The sequence below is a fragment of the Perca flavescens genome, chromosome 18, assembly GCF_004354835.1.
Source record: "Perca flavescens isolate YP-PL-M2 chromosome 18, PFLA_1.0, whole genome shotgun sequence".
NCBI lineage: Eukaryota > Metazoa > Chordata > Actinopteri > Perciformes > Percidae > Perca > Perca flavescens.
Genome location: NC_041348.1, coordinates 17,170,078 through 17,189,578, shown reverse-complemented (window position 1 = coordinate 17,189,578; position 19,501 = coordinate 17,170,078). Strand labels below are relative to the sequence as shown.

The window sequence follows — 19,501 nt, the reverse complement described above, 5'->3', positions numbered from 1 at the left end:
CATTTGTGTTCAAGGACAAACTATAGGCTAATTCATGCCCAACCAGGACAGGCTATGAATTAATATTGTCATAGTTTGTGATTTCTGACACAAACTACTATAACTTCATCTACTGGTGAACAGTGCCATCTAGGGACTCCCTCATCAGAGAAATAAAACATTACAGTGGTTTATTATCAGCACTAGTGCAGACTTCACACACTCTGCTGTCCTGACAAAGAAAAACACTTCATATAGGCATGAATAACAACCCTGTGGAGGTCAGAAATGAGTACCTAAAAGGCAACATATTTAATAAATATCATTTGCTGGGTCTTCTCCCACATCAGCATCATCACCAATACACAAGTCAAGACCCTTCGAAAGCCCATTCTTCATTGCCAGACGTTTCTTTTTTGGTACATTGAAGCCTTTTTTTTAGGATCTCGACTTTATACATTCTCTTTGTCCACAATCAAATCTGTCAAAATCTCCTGAGCATTATCGATCTACATTTACACACTGAAACCCAGTTATAATCACGAGAAACTCAAAACATGACAGGATGACGAAGGTGCTCTATGACACTAAAAATTTACAAAAATACTGTATCGCCTGAGTCACCTGAACATACAGTAGGTTGTTTTTTTCTTATCCCGCTGTAAACATAGACTGGTTGATAATTCTACTCATTGAGCCGTTTAAGTCCACATACAGATCACTGATGTCAATCAGGTAAAAGCAAACAGGTGAGCACAAGCAAAATAAATAGTTTTCAACACTGCTTGTTACAGCTTGGGGTCCGTACTGTCATTGTTTGGCAGACATATTGGCCTGTCATGTTATTGTTCATGTTTCGAACAATTATTAACATATAGACACATCTCCGGTCAGTCTTTCTCTCTATTGAGGTCAGTCATCTGTTTGCAGCACGTCCTCGGCTGCCTCGGTAGTCACTCAGGTCAGTGCTGGTAGTGTGGTACAGTGATGTGCTGGTGGTGGTAGCTGCTGTGATGAGGAGGGTAGATGAGCTCGGGGGTCTGAGTAGCCAGGCCGGTGCACAGAGGTTCGTGGCTGCTCAGCACAGAGGACAGATACTTGGCCTCCTCTGTCAGCTGCTTTACCTCCTTCCTCAGGGCAGCGTTCTCCTTCTCCAGGTTCTCACTCTCCTGGAACACACAGCGGCAGTTTTTGTTTATTAGTGATACAAGTGTTTGTTACTGTGAGGTTAAGTGTGTGAATCACATTAAAAGCGATATCTGCAGCAATATATCCTGTTTCAATGCAGTTATTTTTAGCACGTTTTAATGCTTTAACAACAAATCACAGTTTATTTCCAAAGCACAATATTTTTTTTATCTATTTATTAAATACTGTCACTGTGGGTCCTTACTGTCACCATACAGCAATGTATTTGCTGTATGGATTGTAATGTCCGCCTGTCTGCCTGCCTGCCTGCCTGCCTGTCTGTCTGTCTGTCGATCTGTCAATCAGTCGATCTGTCTGCCTGCCTGTCTTTCACTTTGGTCCTGGATCAGTTTGTACAGATACAGTATATTAGATTTCCCAGAGATTGAATCCTGCAGACTTCAATTATCCCCTGACATTTGTGGTTTTGATTGCAATTTCTCCACAACTAGTGGATGGCTTGTCTGGAATTTTGGTAGACATGTCCCCCTTTTGCAAAACCAATGACTTTCTCATCAGCTTCAGCTGTACTTTGTGAATATTTGCAAATGTGAGCATGCTGACACACTAAAATAAGATGGTGAACTTAATAAACTCTATATAAACATTAGCATTGCTATTGTTAGCATGTTAGCACCGCTGTACTGTATCTACTTTAAGTACACACTGTACAGCTTCATAAAGCCATTAGCATGGCTAGACTCTCAGTCTTGTTTCTGTGTCCTGACAGCCAATAGTTTCCATTCAGTTCAGTAGGTGTCTGCATCCACCTGTAGATACTTGAATCGTACTTGAAAATCTGACATATTGATCAGTCTCTGCAAGTCCGTTTATATATATATATATATATATAATATATATACGCAGGTGAAATCGTGGATTGCATAAGAAGAGAACAATATCATAACTTAAGTAATAATGAAAGTATTGTTTTTCTTTTCATACTGGAATAAATGAAGACCAAAGGTTGCTCGGGAATTAGTAAAAACACAATAAATCTACAGCGTGCAGCAGCCTTAGTTTAGCTTACTTTACGGTAAAGTATTTAAAAGATGTAGTAAAAGTGCATTGTCCTTCAACATTAACCTATAAATACTGATAAAAACACAAACTGCCTGCGGCTCACTGAGCACCACAATTTTAAAAGTTGCCATTCTAACATGTTTAGATGATACGTACATTTTCCAAAACAAGTTCTTCTTCAGAGATCATATAAGTAGAGCTTATATATTCGCGAGTGGTTGAAAAAAAATTTTGTGTGGGAATAGCAGGGTAGAAAATCTTCCACTTGGTTAATGAAAAGGTCATCACACCATGGCCAAAAGATTAGAATACTGAGCTGTGGGTCCTTACTGTCACAGAACCTTTGGGCAAACCCCTGTACTTGCGTCACTTAGCCAAATACAGCCCACTGCTATCATCGCTTTACAAGAAGTGACTGCCTTTTTCTCCCCTCCTGCCCACGACATACAATTTCAAGCTCATTTACACAGAAGAAAAAAATACTACTGAAGAAACAGGAAATAAGCCGCGGTGTCATAGAGAGGGAAAATTCGCCTTCCTGTTTATCAAGTGAGACGATGACAGAAAAACCACAGAATGCTATGTGGTCCCCTGGTGTTCTCTGTGACTCTGACAGGCTTTAAAGAGATTGATACACCATAATTCATGGGAACATGATTACAAATCTCTGGATCTACTACTGACTCCAGTGTGGGTGTTTTTAAGGTCAAAATCTCTTCAAGTGATCTGATAAAGTTCACCGAAACAGCGGCTCTAAAAACATCAGAGTACAGTACAGCACAAATCATCTCGGCCTGAACGAGGAAGTCACAGATAGTGGATATGTTGTCAGCGTGTTGAAATGTGTGCTGATGTAAGATGTGACAGCATGTTAGAGTTACTGCTAGTTACAAGGATCCATAAGACAGAGACCTGCTGCACACACGTGTGTCTACAGATTTAGGAATGCAGACGAAGAAATGCCTAAGTTTGAGTTGAATAAAAGCCCCATCTTGTGTTGAGTCAACCAAGTAAACGCTGAAACAACACTGACTACAAACTATCACACGTAATGAGCTGCATGAAAGAATAATGGGGGCAACCAACAAAGCACCCGCGCACCCAGAACACCCTTCTGTTATCATATTCAATGATGCAATCTCTGCTGCAAAAGGGAGTGATTGCCCACACATGCTAATTTATTCCTTAAGCTTCTGCAAACACACAGAGCAGCGTCCAAGTGTGCAGCCCAACAGAAGCCATGACACATCGCCACATGGTCAGGTAATGTTTGGTAAATATAGTACAAACCCGTTCCCGGAGGGTGTTGATCAATTGATCAGTTGGCAGAGCATTGGTATTCAGGCTGCACAAACATCATTACTCTATACACGGTACCCTAACTAATGCTGTATCTTTCAACATCCTTCCGTGTGAGTATATATAATCTGATGTGTAACCAGCATTGCAGTATAATAAAGCTTTGACACAATGATGGCTTTTGGGGCTAGACATTAGGCTTGTGTATACATCCATCTTTGCTAAAAGTATGAAGTACTTCATCAAGTAACATTCATTTTTACATGATATGTAGTAGCTTCTCTGTTTTTGCTTATGTCTCTGTGGCAAATGCCTTAAGAATTAGAAGTCAGTGTTAAAATGTGTGGCTATGAAAAATGAAAGGTTTTCTCACCAAGTGCAGGTTGTCAGCTTTCTGAGTTTGCCTCATCCTGCTCTTCTGAGCAGCGATCCGGTTCTTCTCTCTCCGCATCACCTTCTTTGCATCATCTGAGGAGCTCTGACGAAAATACAAATGTCGACAGTTAATGTGTGTGCAATGACATACACATCAAGTGGCAAACTGATAGGCACGGAGATGTTTCTGAACCTGAAAAAAGTTGAAAATCAGTAGTTTATGCTGTTGGCTCTTGCAGGTGGGTTTATGTGTGAAATGGAAGCGGTGTTCGTTTTAATGACAGTTTGACAGAAGATGGGCTTAACTTTACACTTCATGTGAAGGGCAGGGTCGGGGAGTGGCTGAGTCATCGGTTAGGTTTAACGCACACCCTGTTTCATGTCCTGAACACTCAATTTTCTTGGTATCGTAATAACTAATCCATTTCAAAATGCTGAGTCAGTTGTACATCAAAGAGATAACAAATTCATTATCTAACGTCTTCTGATTTTCCATTAAAGTATTGCTGAAAAACCCCAAAACAACTGATAGTGCCAGATTGCTTTATCCACCTAAAGTTAGGCTCCCAACTTGTTTCATGTATAACAAAACCATTTTATATCCACAGTGCTAGAGCACCAATGTGCAAGAAAGCGGCACATGTGAAACAAGACTCACATGCAGAGAAATGTACAGTAGGCTACCAACTTAACACACACTCTGTTCCTGACAGCTCTCCAATCATTCACAGTTTGAGATGAGACTTAGACGAGTGATACATTTTGCAATTCACAAAAGCGTACACTGGAAGGATAGTCATGCCTGCAGCCCATGTGTGCATGGGAAACATTTCTGAAAAGCTGTGAAAATAGCCAACAAAGACCACTAACCATGCATCAAAAAACTGCATCCAATCACAGATTTATGAGAAATGTGTAGCGTCAGGATTTGTATTTAATCTATAAATCTTTAGTGTACATATGTAACCAAGTAAACTGAGGTGTATTATTGAGAAAGTATACATAGAAGTGCACACTTACCGGCCTGCTTCCAGGTGATGGGGACTTGTAACTTGTGTCATTGCTGTCAGAGCCCTGAGCCATAGCCAACTGCGGCGACGGAAACCGTATGTCTTTGTCCACTTCTGCTTTGTGTTTTTAGTATGTGTGTTTGTGTGTGTGTGTGTGTGAAAGAGAGAGAGAGAAAAAGAAAGAGAGAGAGAGTCTATGTAGCAGAACGGGTGCTGAGAAGATATTGGCTTAATGAGTCTTTCTTCCCTCTTTTCTTTCCCTTTCTGTCACTCCTCCTTCTCTTTCTCTCTCTCTCTCTCTCTCTCTCTCTCTCTCTCTCTCTCTCTGACACGCATGCATACTGTGAGACTAGCTGTCTGCCTAATTAGCTGTATGTGATGTGGCTTCTGGTAAGAATCTGGGTAAGTTGCATTAGACTGGAAGTCACATGTCTGATGGAAAGTTAAGGCACATAAGGTAATTTTGTAAACTCCAGAAAAATAACATATTGGGGGGTTTAAATTTCAATTTCAATAAATATGGGTGGATATTACCAGCGTCAGAAAAAGCTTCAAATACTTACCTACAGTAGGTGACTACATGTAAAAACAATAATAATACTAATTTCATGTAGAAATTAATATTTAGTAGCAGAACAATCAAAATCAAATAAAAAATAACTTTCACCTAAAAGATATATTAACCTTGCTGTAACCTTTTTTCCACGTGTGATTATATGTGCGTGTGTATGTGTGTGTGTGTGTGTGTGTGTGTGTGTGTGTGTGCGCGCACGCGCGTGCGTGTGTCTGACAGAAATGGGCATTCCCGCTTCCTCTTTTTTAAGCAGTCACATATATGTTTCGACCAAATCCTCAAGAGACAGCGCATCCTAAAAGTCCACATGGATGACTGAGTTGTGAGTATTTACACACACTTAATGGTAATTTCCAGATATGTACCACACTTTCTTGCTCGCCGCCCAGCAGCTGCAATAAGGTGAGGCTATGTCGAAGGACTCGGGGCTCCCCAAAACCCCACTTAGAATTCCCTTGTTGTCTTTCACTCAAAATGACTCTCTGTGAAGATGTTGGGGAATCTTCTAGAAAATGTACAGTTTGAAGAGTTTACCGGTGGCGTGGTATGACACCTACTGCATCTAAAAGTCACGGACGACAACTGCAAAAGCTGCATATGTGACTTCTTGTATCATTTTCTTGTTTACCTCCATCAAGAGGTAGCATTTGGTGATGCAAGAACAAGATTTTTTCTTGTGAGAAAAAAAAAAAGAATCAGGACCAAAACAGCTTTGCTTGGCAGAACAGTCCTCCCACACAAAAACATGTTCTACCATCACAGGAATTTTGAAGAGCTTGGGCAAGGCCAGACATTTCTAATACTTGGCATTTAACGCTGTCCAAAAGAGTTGAGACTGCAAAAAGAAAAGAAGAGGAAAGCTGATTAGTTTAATTCTGCTTTAACCAGCACACAGACACAATACAGTACAAATATAGAAAAACATAACAGGTCTACAGCTTTGACTTATTGCAGCCTTAATTTCTGTATCAAGCTTATTTCTAAACCTTGGATGACCTAAGGTAGCCTGACAAGCCAGACCCACATCAAGATGTTGAGTCTGGGAACTCACCATTGGCAGGGCTCAATCCGAGGGGCGGGATAAACGGTTGTCTTTCAAATTCCCTCTGCAGTCATAGCCAACCAGAGCAATGCTAGTTGATAGATTAAACTTTTGCCGTATCCGGTCGGCAAAACTCCGAACACATCTTCCTTTTTTAAGAATGACTTCAGTTCTTAACTCCAAGTCTTCCAGAGTCGCGGCTAAAGCCGATTCGAAAGACCGCTGTTCGCCAGCAGCAGCCATCTTCTTTGTTTTCAAGTAGCAGGGACTTTACCATGGATGTATTAAGAGAACGAATTTACGTGGAACCATTGCAACTCTGCCTTCCTTATGTTAAGCCCGCCCACGACTTTATACACGATGTGATTGGCCTGACCAGAATTTGGTTTTTCCAGCTCGCAAGCCAACGGAGAGTTGCTAGACTGACCCTGGCTGCAAATTACATTTGCTGCTGCTAGGGTGCGTCTAGATTTCTAGGCTAACCTTCAGGTGCTAAGGATGGACAAGTGTTGGGCTCCTCAGAAACTGCACTAAATAAATCATAAAGTCATTAAACATGTTGAGTGGATTGTGATAATTTTTTTAAATATGTAAAGTAGAATTGTTTGTTATGTGTTTGTCATTTAATTATGACATTTTTCAGTGATCTATAGGTGCATTTGTGAGCTATTCCCATATGGAGATTATTAAAACAAAGAGAGATTTGTGCACTCTTTTAATTCTGCTGGTTGCTCTTAGAAGCAGTGAGAGTTTGATGGCAGCTTATCACACAGAGTTCAAGCTTGACACACTTGCTCAGACACACTTGAGTCAAATTAAGTAGAGGTGACAGCTGATAAGTACATTAGCAGCTGCTGTCAACAGTAGTCTCACTTCTTCTCACTTAGAAAAAACCCTGAAGGGCCATTTATTTAGATAGCAAATTGCGATGCCCTCATTTGTGGTCTCTCTTCCATGGAAATGACTGTGGGAGGATTCTAATAAACACCGCATTATTGAGGGAAAGTGAAGAATCGTGTAGACGTTGATGACCGTAAAAATAACACTTGTACACGTATAGTGAGTTTAATTATACACAGTATTTACTTCAAAACCAACACCATTTATGAGTCATTGTAGCACAATTGTAAAATCCAGTCTGTGCAAAGTTGACTCTTTTTTTTTTTTTTGCCAGTCTTGATAAAGTCAGCATATGCAAGCTATAATAAGGAGATATACATTTACTGCACAATCTTATGTATTATGCTGATATACAGTTATTTTAACCCATCAGATACAGTTACATAGTTTGGTCACTTTGCAAACTAATGTTGAAAAACAATTACCAGTGGCATAGTGTGTGGTCGACCACAAATGTCACCTGTTTGTCATTTAACAAAAGGATATGGCGCTCTGTTACTGTGGGAAACAACCTGGTGCTAAATGTCCAGCTTTACATAGTAGGTTTAGAAATATACTTTTGGTTGATCTTTGTTTGAAAATGATTTAAGACACACAGGAAGACTTGTGACTCTGAAGCCACTCAAGTTATTCCAAAATGTTGTATTGTTTGCATGTTGCATCAGTTTAAGGCAACACTTCCTCATCAAGAATATCCCTGAATTTTGATTCACAATGATCCATTTTAAAATCTATAATTTTGTCACAACCAAATATCACCTGTGAGATGACAAATCATAGATGACGTTTATAAAATTCTAAAAACACCAGCTACTGGGACATCTAGATTTTAGTCAGTCAGATTATGAATTATCAAATCTCTATTAGGCAAAAACAGTAGGTCTTTTGTTTACAGTTTCCATGTGCCACATGGCAGTAGAATGAACCAAAGCACAGATAAAAGTCTATAGATTGTTATGCTTTGTTTTACAGCATATTTCAACTGATCGTTTGCTTGAAAGCCTTTTCTTGTATAGTTTCTGTGCGCATTTTACTTGGCGCCACCTACCTCAGGACTGAGAAGTATTCAGTATGGTTGGTGTAATTGCAGGTGTCCTCCAGGTGGAGGCAGTGTAGGAAACGCAGAACAGCCGGTCTGTGAGGGCTTTTCATGAACAAGAAGATTAAAAAAAAAGCTGCGGTGTGATGTAAAGACATGATATTTGAGTGTGGGTTGTGGCAGTAGTTAATATAAGTGAAACTATGAGTGTAAAAAGACTGAGTCCCGCTGTATTACCCAGGCTGCACTACAGCGTCTATTCACAGGCGCGATCCCACTACTGAGCGGCACGGGGGCTTTGACCTGCTCCGTTTCCGACCTGGACCGGTGCACCCCTCCTTAGACGACCTGGTGATCCCGGGCTCCCCCAGGAGCACCATATCGATACCGAACTTAGTGCGGACACCCGATCGGCATAGTCCGCTGCAGCTCAGAGCTCCTGGGCTCAAACGGTCCGCCAGCCTCAGCCTCCCAGTAACTTGGATTACAGGCGCGCGCCACCGCACCCGGCGAGAAACAGACACACTCATAGGGCTTTTGACTTGGACTATCGTGACGTCATCACAGAGCCTGCTGCAGCGGCTTCCGGTGGCGGGATTTAAAACTACAGCTGCGGAGATGAAAGCTGATAAACCTGAAAATATGCGTTTATGTTTATGCCTGTTTGAATCATATATTTTAAATTGTTGCTTAATTTACTGTATCTACTGTATGTATTGTGCTGATCTGGCTCTTTGAACCGTTTTCCTACATCACTCTCGGTCCAGTCTCCCTGGTACACAGAGCAAATCTCTAAATTCACCAGAATACAGATTCAAACTCAACTGTGGTTATTGTTTTAAATACAATTAGGTAAGAATGGATTTTGATTCTTGTACATTTCTCAAAAAAAAAATCACTTATTGTCCTTGTTTGATATAGCAACCTAAGAGTTCACATTAAAAAAAGAAAGAAATGACTAACCACACAGACTATAATACTTTCCCACCTTTACACCTCCATCTTGATATTACACAAACCAGCATATTACATGGTTGTGATTCTCATGTTGGACAAATGAGCTTTAGACATTTTCTATACTGTTCTATTACTAGTTCATAAACTGCTTTCCTTCAACAGTAAGGTCGAAGGAAACAGTCACATCGTACAGCTGTAGTGATGAAGGCTCCTCGTCATCTCAAAGCCCAAATGGATGCGTTTGTAGAGGAAATATAAATCTTGACTTGATAAATGAAGACACTCATACAGCATATTCTTCATGTCAGCATCTCATGGTTTATCCAATGTTAACAGTGAATCAAATATTTAAACTTATTAGAAGAAAATGCATTCTGTGTGTTTTTTGTTGTTGATATAACTGCTAACAGTATTGTTTGGTTCTGTGCTTTATCATCTGCTACAGTATGTGCTGCTGCATGTGACTTGATCTTATCCTCAGGTACAAAAGCTAAACTGAACCGCTCTCCTCACTGACTCAGTCATTAATGTATACAAACGTATAAAAAAATGAACCTCAGTCAGTGGTGAACATCTGCATGAGCCAATGTTATTAAAAATGAGATAAATAAAATGACATACGTTTAAAGTTCATTGTGGAGCATTTTAATATTCAGAGAGCATGAGCGAAACCTTTTTTTTGTTTCCATACAAAACTCTTAAAAATCAGTCCAAACAATATATTAAAATGAAATGAAACAACAGTTAAATACTGAAAAGAAGAATGAAAATCTGTCGACAGATACAGAACATCTTCCATAGTTTCACATGTTAACCATCAGCAGACTCCTGTTCCTGGACTTTATGAGCTGTGAAGGAGAAAGACAGACATCATATAGTAGGTGCAAAAAATATGATATAGATGATGACATTACTTAAATCAAATGTTTTATTGGGTAAATACATTCCCTTATACATTGGTTAAAATATTTTATGCAGGAGATACTATCATCAACAATGTCAACCATATGGAATTTAGTATTACCCCAATCTGCTCACCTGGTCTGTGTTTTTGTCCACTTCAGGGCATGTCTCGGAGGCACAGATGTGGTCGGGTGGTAGAAGGTACACCCAGCTCGTTTACACTGTGCCGCGAAGCGACAGGGCTGTAGATGAGAGGAACAGAATTGAGGAAGTCAGACTGCACCTTAGGGCCTGTGCAGAATGTCCTGACTTTAAAATAAAAACACATCCCCTTTAACCAAATCCTACAGTCATTGGAATTACCAATACAGAATCAAGACACTTTAGAAAATGTTACCTTGGGATGATAAAACGCACAGTCCATCTTCTTGCACTCTGGAAAGAAGCGGCACACACTAGTGGTTTGGACTGGCTGCACTGCTGTAAACACAAAGAGTCAAGTTAGAGGTGCAGACTGAAATATCTTAACACCCCCTTCATGTGCTGTATTTTTGTAATGTTAAGACACTCTTACTAAGCTTTGTTTGTCTAAACTGTCTTGTAGGCAGAGAGAGAGATGCTGAACAGTGTGCAGAAAAATCACAGATGCAATGAGAGAGTACCTGGCCTGGGCGGAGGAGCAGCTGTGCTTCTTCGGCTGACATGAGTAAAGGGACAGTCTGGCTTGGTGCACCTGGCATCGTATTTACAATTGGGATGCACGAAAAGGCATTTATCCCCAAACTTGCACGTGGGAAAAGTCCTTCAGAAAAACACAGAAATCATGAGTAATGAATTAGTGAGTGTTGAGCGATAAAAACTCCATTATTATTTCTTCAGTTTATTAACAGAAATACTCACTTGCACTGTGTTGTAGGGTGATGGTACATACAATCATCTCCACTTTTACAGACCGGCCAGAACTTGCAGCGCTCCATCACCTTCTGTTTCTTTAAAGGGCCGGCATCCTCTTCCGCCATCTCAACATCCATCACATCATCTGTCAAAAATTGTAGTTAATATGTATTCTTTTTCTTGTTTTTTGTCTGGGTGGGTGGTATGTTCATGTTTCAAGTTTTACGTTTTGTTAAAATAAAAATAAAAAATAAAAAATTTTAATCACAAAAAAGGACAGAATGTAAACCCTTAACTGAAGCACACTGTGTTTGAAATGTGATATCAAAATAAAGCTAACTTATTGTTATTGCAGCATTATCTGAAATTACAGTAAAAAATGATTGTGATGAGAACTCCACACCTTCTGGTAATGTGAGTCTTCCCTGTAGTCTGTGAAGGATGCTGACTTTGGGCTCCCTGTTGGCGTGGACGGTCGCCTCGGTGACCCTTGTGGGCGGTCTCACATCCTCCAGCTCCATTTCACAGTCGGCAAGATTTCCCAGCGGGCTCGGCACCCCATCTAATGTCACTATGAACTTGGGACTGACAGAGTCGCCCTTCTCCTTACTGGTGGAGAAAAGAAAAGAGAAAGGAAAATGTGACAAATGTTCATGTACAATTAGAAAGAGATGAGAGTACTTATATAGAGAGATTGTGTGTGTGTGTGTGTGTGTGTGTGTGTGTGTGTGTGTGTGTGTGTGTGTGTGTGTGTGTGTACCTAGCCTGGACAGTGCGTGGTAAAGCAGACTGGACTCCCCCTTTGGCCTGAGGACGCTGCTGGCTTCTGGCTGTAGATTCTCCCAGCTGCGGTGGACTCACTATGAAGGAGCGGGTATCAAATGGCTTTGCCTCACTGCCTGCAGTGACCTCTACACCTAGAGGTACATCACAAATGCAGACATCCCAGCGTAATGCATCACTGAAGACAATCCATTAGGCATCTTTTGCGATATTTATCATTAGTTGCTATTTTTAAAAGACTCACCATAGTCCCTCTGCTCTCCTCTTTCACTGTTCTCTGCTATGTCCAACTGGAGGCGTGAAGCTAAAGATCTCGCTGGGGCTGGGAGGAAAACATTAGTTAAGTAATCCGGGAAGTAAATACTGCTTCTTTTTTTTTTTTAAACATTAGTTTATTGCGACTCTGGCTTTTGGATGGCAGGGTGTTTAAAGCATCACTCCATGCTGTAGTAATTCTACTCTCCACATACCAGGTGTTCTGGAAGGAGGGAGCTCTGCAGAGGTGTAGGCCTGAACCCTGGGGGCCAGGCTGTGGAGATGCTCCTGGACCAGCTGGATGGCTGCAGTCATCTCTTCACTGCTGGCCACACGAGTACGAGGTGCCACAGGAACAGTCTGCCTCTGTGGTACTGGAGGGGGGAAAAGAGAGAGGTGAATGTAAGAAAGTGAGAACGGCAACTGCTTACCTGCAATTAAATGACAGAACGTTCATGGTAACCTGTTTAACATACTTGTGGGGTAGGCTGTTGTTTTGGTGATTGAGTCCTGGGCCTCGGAGATGGCCTTCAGTATCAGATTTCTGTTGGCTTGCTTGGCTGGAGGGAGAGTAGGCCTGAAACATAATACACCACAGTAATAAGTTAAAGCTGAGCTCAGTAAAGAATGTCGGCTGTCGGATAATTTAAGATAAGTCGGTGCTGGTGGCGATAGCACAGCAGAAAAAAAAAACGTTACATGGACACTATATAAACATTCATCTATGTCATGTTATTAATGTCACTTTGGTTTACTGTATATATATTTAAAAAAAATTACTGTTTATTTGCTTTTATTTATTTTTTCAATCAGTCAATCTTCAGCTATTTAATTTTGCCGGGTGCTGGTCAGGGATTGGGTTGCTGGGTTTTCTAAGATGTGGTTTTGTGTTGTTAAAATGTAATAAATGTTAAGTCATAAAAAAGATAAGTCAGTGCAGTTACTTTTTAGAGACAGTGAGAAGGTCTTAAATGAGAACTCCTGCAGTGTAAAATATGGATTCTAACTGAATGCAAATACCTAGGACAAATCACATTTGTTACATAATTTTGGTTAATAACAGTGAATTACAATCCTGGCTTGCCCTCAAAAATGTATACCATATATTACAAAATATGACATGAGGAGCAAACACTGACTTGCGTTCTGGTTTGGAGGGTAGGGACACTCTACTGGACAGGCCTCTGCCTCCATAGCCTGCATCTTCCTCTTCCATATCATCGCTGTCCTCGTCTGCTGCTCGGTTCACTCGCACCACTGAACTCACTACCGGCGCCTTACGCTTCCGGGACAGTTCCTCCTGCTGAACAAAGACGGCAGATCATTAATATTATGGATCCATACCTACAACTGTCTTAACACTTGTCAACGGAAAGTGATTGGATGCTCTTATCGGATCACAGTACCTTACTGGATCCAGTTCTGGAGGTTCTGCTGCTTCTGCTGTCCTGCTGCCTTGAGTGAGAGGATCCTTCGGAGGATCGACACATGTCTGCAGAGCTTGCTAATGTAAACTTGCTCTGACCCGGTCTGTAGATTTCAGCTGTGGGTCTACTAGCTGCGCGTGTTCGACCATGGTTGGTGCCTATTTCTACAGGATCCTCAGCGATGAGGTCATCGTCCATCTCTGGTTTGATATCAATAACGGCCTCTAAGGGGAGTGGCTCCATGAGGGGCTTAACGGTGGAGGTAAGTCGAGAGGAACTCTTCTCCAAGCTGCCTCTCCTGATAACAAGCAGATATATACAAGTGTTTGTACATTCGCAGCGTCTGTCATGTGTGCTGTTTAAGACAATGAACTGTAAACAGTGAATGTCAGCTAGGATTGGGCATCGAGAACAGATTCCTACTTGGAATCGGTTCAAAAATTACGAATCCAGTAGAATCGTTTCTTTATTGGAATTGTTTAGAGGATTTGGTTTCAAATCCGATCATCGCTTCCCCATTTAGTATGCACAAGTTTTGGTTTCCATAGCGGCCAGGTGCTTGTTGTGTTGCAGCCATGGAGCACAGTAGGCAGTGCTCTAGTGTGGCTTTATTTTACATTGAAAATGTAAAACTGCAAACCACCATTGAATCAAAATAAAACTTTTATTTAACTTTTATTTAACTCTTATTTGTGAAAATAGGCATGTGACCTGTTTCAACTCCACCCCTCAAAGAATCGGAATCGAGAATCGATAAGATCCGGAATCAAAAGGAAGAATCGGAATTGGAATCAGAGTTGTTAAAATCCACACAATGCCCAACCCTAACATCAGCATATGAGAACGAAAACAATTCTAGCTTTGCATTGAGCACCTGCTTTCATGAGCGGAACTGGAGACGCGTGCTTCAGTCCTATCAGAGCGTGAGCTGGAAACTGTCAGCATCTTCATCTCCTCTGCTCTGCTGTCCTCACTTAGAGATGAGCGGCTCTTCCCAGCAAAAGTACCACTGTCAGACTGGAGCTGATGTCCACTGAGGGATGCAGGCTCTGTAACAACCATGTAGGCAAGTGGAGAAAGAAAACATGAGCTTGTCTGATACTAAAACTACAGGCTGTGTGCAGTGAATTATCCCTTCAGCTAGTTAAAAAGTGCAGAAAATCTGAAATGCATTCAACATAGTCTGACTTACCGACTGCAACCGTTCTTAACTTCTCAAGGACACCCTGTAGCCTAAAATCAATAAACAAACCCATGTTATGGCTAAAACAGATATAGAAAGAGAATAATTGCAAAGTTGTATGGGTAGAGAGTGCATGTTTCTTTTGTATGATACAAGACAAACAACAGTATACAATTTGAATTAAACAGAAAATATACGCTGATTTGTCGGTTTTCCTCGTACCATGCTGTGAATTTGCTAGTGTTGTTTCCAAGGAAAAGGGAGAGATCGTCAGCCATTTGTTGGGAGGTTTTCTTGTTTGCTACCATCACCATAATATAGTCGGGAAGCTCTTCATCTAAATCGGCAAAAACAGGAAACCCATACGTTACAGCATGTAGCTAGCGTTACTGTGTGATTAGAGTATAAAATCCCCGACTATAATATGCGTTTCATTTACGTACCAATATATGCACCGAGCTCCTGAAGCTTGCCTTTGATAGCAGCCTGAAACAGACCAAAAGTACAATACAGATTATATTAATGTTATCTAGCTAAACAAATGATGGAGAGCATACTGGCTAACGTTACACAATACCATTGAAATGCAAAATTACAGATACCAAACAACCGACTAAGTAGCGCAATGTATCATTATTACAGTATTATTACAATTTTCCCAGCCGCTAACACGTCTAGAAACCTGCCTGCTGGATGCGTTCTCAAGTGATTTAGCAAACCATGTCTCGGCCTTTAAAAATAAAAACCGTGTTACCATTAATGAGAAATTACGCTAGCATGCGAATGTTAGCTATCAACGTCCATGCTACTCTAGCCTTAACCAGGCTTTAGGTCCGGAGCAAATCACTCATATACAACCCATAATGTTACTAACTCTTATTTTCTTGCTTATCTCTGTCCCAATCTCCATGCTTCTCGTTTTTTCAAGTAAATAAGTTTAAAAAAAAAATCAGCTTCACTGCTAACGAACAGAGACAAATGTTAGTCACGTATAATCACGTGGCTAAAGAAGGTAGCCGAACAGGGACAAATCAAGGACAAACCCATATTGACTTTCTTTTCTTCCTGCGCTTTTATTTTTCTTGGTTTAACTTGTAAATTAATATTTCAAACAGAGAAATATTGCAAAAGAAAGTATCATACCACTGCATACTGTCAGCATTACAGACATAAGCTTTCATCCGGCATCATATTCACACAATCTAAAAATATAAAACAACATCTTTGTCCTAAAGAGCCACATGCTGCAGCAATCAATAAAAAAATTAATCAAATCACAAACGCCTGTAAGTATATATATATATATATATATATATATATATATATATATATATATATATATATGTGTGTGTGTGTGTGTGTGTGTGTGTGTATCAAGATCCAAAAAAATACAATAGATATATGCAAAATAAGTAACTGTTTTTTTATCAAGGGAAGTTGAATAGCGGAGGTGGGGGGTGAGAAAGATCAGATAACAACTGTGTTTTACAATATTGTAAATCTGTTGCTAAAGCAAAGGAAAGGAAAATTAAAGCCTCATACTTGAGTAATGCATCCACAAGATGGCGAAAGAGACCATTAAGAACACACCATTCAAATAGTGACTAACCATAGTATAAAAAACAGATAGTACAGTCTTTTAGTCTTAATTCTGTTAAACTGCCAATTAAACATTGTACTTCATCTTGTTTAATCGCTCCAGTTTTTAATGGGCCACATGTAAAGGCATTCTGGGGTGTGCAAGTACAATACATTTGTGTTGCAAGTTATAGTGAAGAAAAGAAAATCTATATGCTTTGTATGAAACACGTATGTAAGTGTAAGAATTTTATTTTATTTTCATTTAAAATAACATTAAAATGGTGTATTTTACAGCATGTGTCTTTGACTTTTGAATGTCTATAGCTGTATGTTTTCCCTCAGATATTATTTCCTGTTTTGCAGCCCCTCAATGCCAAACAACAATGACGGGAAGGATCTTGCTCGCTGTCTAGACGAGCGCCTAACACACTCTCAGCTATCTGCTCCGTCTCTCTGTCTGCTTTGTTCACACTGTCTGTGTTATTCAATGCTGATGCAGAAACTGTTTAATGTGTAGAAACAACTTTGTCTTTTTTCACAATGATGTTGGGCCTCAGTTATATAAGAACTGACACTGACCTCTCTTAACATTCCCATAGATACATACATGAGTACCATTACTAATACAGAATGTTTTTTTTTTAAATGTGGTGAAGTACACTTATGCTCCAACAAACTGAGTTTTACAACAGTATTTTAAGAGAATTTACCATTTGCACTGAACCACGATGAGTGTGGCACATGCAGTTTGGTCTCAAGTTTTGTCAACCTTTTTTCAGTATTGCTTCAGAAGTTTAAGTTAAACTAAGTCAATGAATACAACAATAATTCCATTGCAAGTATAGGGTTATTCATGCACACAAAAGTTTCTATTGGCCCCACAGGTATATGCCGGCATGAAGTGATGTACCTTCAGGTCATGTCTCCTTGTAATGCACTCATACTTGAGCCTAATGGTCACTTAAATAATCTGTCCGACACACCACAATGTACTGTGGTTTCTATTTATTGTTAGGAACAGGAGCAGACTAGTTTCCTTATCTGTGTATTGATCATTACATAGGCCTTGGAAATATGAACGTACTTATCATCGCATTATATGATCTTACCATGCTAATTATTTCTTGCCAGGTGCAGCTATGTGCAGTGACTGTTAGCAGTTTCATAGATTTAACCTTGTCGTCACCGTAAAATTGCCATGTTTGCTCTCATCGTGCCGGGACCTTTAGTTAAGTCTCAGCTCACTGATGGTATTTTGCAACCCACGCTGTACAGAACTGCTAGACTGTTTCTGGACAAATTAAATCAACAACAACAAGACACAGCATGTTAATTAGTGATCTTAAGAGATATGATGGACCTTTAATGAGCAGGTCCTTGTATTGTGTATATCTGTGTTGTGAATGTAGTTTGGCGATAAACTTAATGAATATTTGTTAAAGCGGTTTACAATTGGAAGATCTACTGTACATGTAACAGCAAAAGCAAGACAGGATGATGGTGCTACAACCGACAGTAAACTTAATCTGGATGTCCTGCTATTTGACCATTTCTTAATTTGTATGCTTTGTCACTCCTGGCATTCTAATGAATTTTCTTTTCTTTTTTTAGATTTAAGGAACTTTTCTCTGCACTTTTGTTTGAATATAATAATTTTGACATTCCAGGTGACACATACTGCATTTGCTTGGAAATGCTGCCAACATACCAGAAGCATAATACTAGAGTGCAGTTTGAAAAACACTTCTGAGAAGTTTTATGTTAATTCCAACTGCATTGCAGTTTGAAAAACACTTCTGAGAAGTTTTATGTTAATTCCAACTGCAATTGCATTCAGTCACCATCTGTACTGTATGTATGTGACCACAAATCTGCTATCCTGCGGCTGGCATCCACTCCTACACACTGCACTGTGGTAATCCTACTTCCCTTTTCTTTGAAATGTTGTCATAAATGAAAAGACTTCAGTTGTAAATCAGCTGATAAACTTCTGTGAATTCTTGAACTGCATGTGCTGTGATGACAACAGTTCTGCCACCATCTTCCTGACCCAGACACACAGTGAAGCCAACTCTCTCCTCCTTCTGAAACCTCTTCACCATTAAGGAAAGTAATACTCTTTTAGTGTCATGTTGCAGTTTGGATAAGTCAAGATCCTGCCTTGAGGCTGGAAAGAGGGAAAACAAAGGATGGAAAGGTAGATTACAGAAAGAAAAGCCTTCAACAAAGACGTGCACAGGAAGATAATTCATTGCACCTGCTCTGACAATGTCCAGAAACCTAATACAGGCTTTCCTGGACAAGATGACACCTGTATGAATGAAGCTGCTGCAGCTGGGTGTTGGCACACAATCACATTTTCATATTGCACACACACACACACACACACACACACACACACACACACACACACACACACACACACACACACACACACACACACACACACACACACACACACAGAGGAAGACTTGTAAGCATGCAGAGTCACACTGTGGAACAGCTGCTCAGTATTGCCCACAAACACTTAGCTTGTGAGACAGAGGTGGTGTCAGAAAAGTTCCAGTGGAATTATCAGTTTGCTGCAAAAGACAAACAAACCATGCAATCAGTTACATGTAAATACATGATAATATGATCTATTTTTTCTTGAAAATCTTTGTGCATTATGTCAAAAGAGAGGTTGACTGAGGACAACATTTGACTATACAAACACATGCTAAAGAGCGACATTTGAGCGGCGAAGCTTTTACTCATTAGTTTGGCAAGGAAGTGAAGGCCCATAAAGATTTACAGCTGGTTTAATCACGGTTGCCAAACCTGCTGGAAGTTCGTAGGAGAGATTTGGTGGGTCACTGCAGAGTCTGGATGAGTCAGGGTTACACAGCTGGCAACATTTTCAAATATCTATCTTTGTGGTGTGTGGGAGTGCAGGTCAAGGGCTTAACAGCATATTTAGAGAATTATACAACCTGGAAAGGGGTCTACATAGTAAACTCCACTCCAAAGAATTTGAACTCTGCACTGCAGTATGTAATATGTGAACTCACATATTACTCTCACGCTCACATTTAGTATTAATTGGCCAT

General features: G+C 40.2%; 2 protein-coding genes across 5 annotated transcripts; both read right to left on the bottom strand.

Annotated features, from left to right (window-relative positions):
• Positions 1–268: 268 nt before the first annotated feature.
• batf (basic leucine zipper transcription factor, ATF-like) lies at positions 269–8,941 on the bottom strand. Its single transcript, XM_028605517.1, has 4 exons — positions 8,439–8,941; positions 4,885–6,283; positions 3,863–3,967; positions 269–1,148 (listed from the first exon to the last, which is right to left on the bottom strand). Exons 2-4 carry the CDS (start codon positions 4,945–4,947, stop codon positions 942–944), a joined length of 375 nt encoding a protein of 124 aa, XP_028461318.1. The 5' UTR covers positions 4,948–6,283; positions 8,439–8,941; the 3' UTR covers positions 269–941.
• A 1,074-nt stretch (positions 8,942–10,015) lies between these two features.
• zc3h14 (zinc finger CCCH-type containing 14) lies at positions 10,016–15,861 on the bottom strand. 4 transcript variants are annotated; one of them, XM_028604943.1, is made up of 17 exons: positions 15,706–15,861; positions 15,275–15,317; positions 15,054–15,168; positions 14,841–14,881; positions 14,523–14,697; positions 13,628–13,946; positions 13,361–13,524; positions 12,698–12,798; positions 12,437–12,595; positions 12,211–12,288; positions 11,944–12,100; positions 11,587–11,792; positions 11,190–11,328; positions 10,952–11,091; positions 10,687–10,769; positions 10,425–10,531; positions 10,016–10,234 (listed from the first exon to the last, which is right to left on the bottom strand). In XM_028604943.1, exons 1-17 carry the CDS (start codon positions 15,739–15,741, stop codon positions 10,228–10,230), a joined length of 2,070 nt encoding a protein of 689 aa, XP_028460744.1. In that variant the 5' UTR covers positions 15,742–15,861; the 3' UTR covers positions 10,016–10,227. The 4 variants fall into 4 exon arrangements, with proteins under 4 accessions (XP_028460744.1, XP_028460746.1, XP_028460745.1 ...); XM_028604945.1 differs by having other exon boundaries at positions 10,687–10,766; XM_028604944.1 differs by having other exon boundaries at positions 13,361–13,521.
• Between the last annotated feature and the right edge of the window lie 3,640 nt (positions 15,862–19,501).

Bases quoted from the DNA above. Each gene is read 5' to 3' on its own strand.
- batf (XM_028605517.1), bottom strand. From the start codon at position 4,947: ATGGCTCAGGGCTCTGACAGCAATGACACAAGTTACAAGTCCCCATCA. The intron at 3,968-4,884 runs GTAAGTGTGCAC...TATTTTCGTCAG, and splicing joins CATCACCTGGAAGCAGGCCG to AGCTCCTCAGATGATGCAAA. The intron at 1,149-3,862 runs GTGAGAAAACCT...TGTGTGTTCCAG, and splicing joins AAGCTGACAACCTGCACTTG to GAGAGTGAGAACCTGGAGAA.
- zc3h14 (XM_028604943.1), bottom strand. From the start codon at position 15,741: ATGGAGATTGGGACAGAGATAAGCAAGAAAATAAGA. The intron at 12,289-12,436 runs GTATGTGGAGAG...TTTTCCTCCCAG, and splicing joins CCCTCCTTCCAGAACACCTG to CCCCAGCGAGATCTTTAGCT. The intron at 11,092-11,189 runs GTGAGTATTTCT...GTTTTTCTGAAG, and splicing joins CACCCTACAACACAGTGCAA to GACTTTTCCCACGTGCAAGT.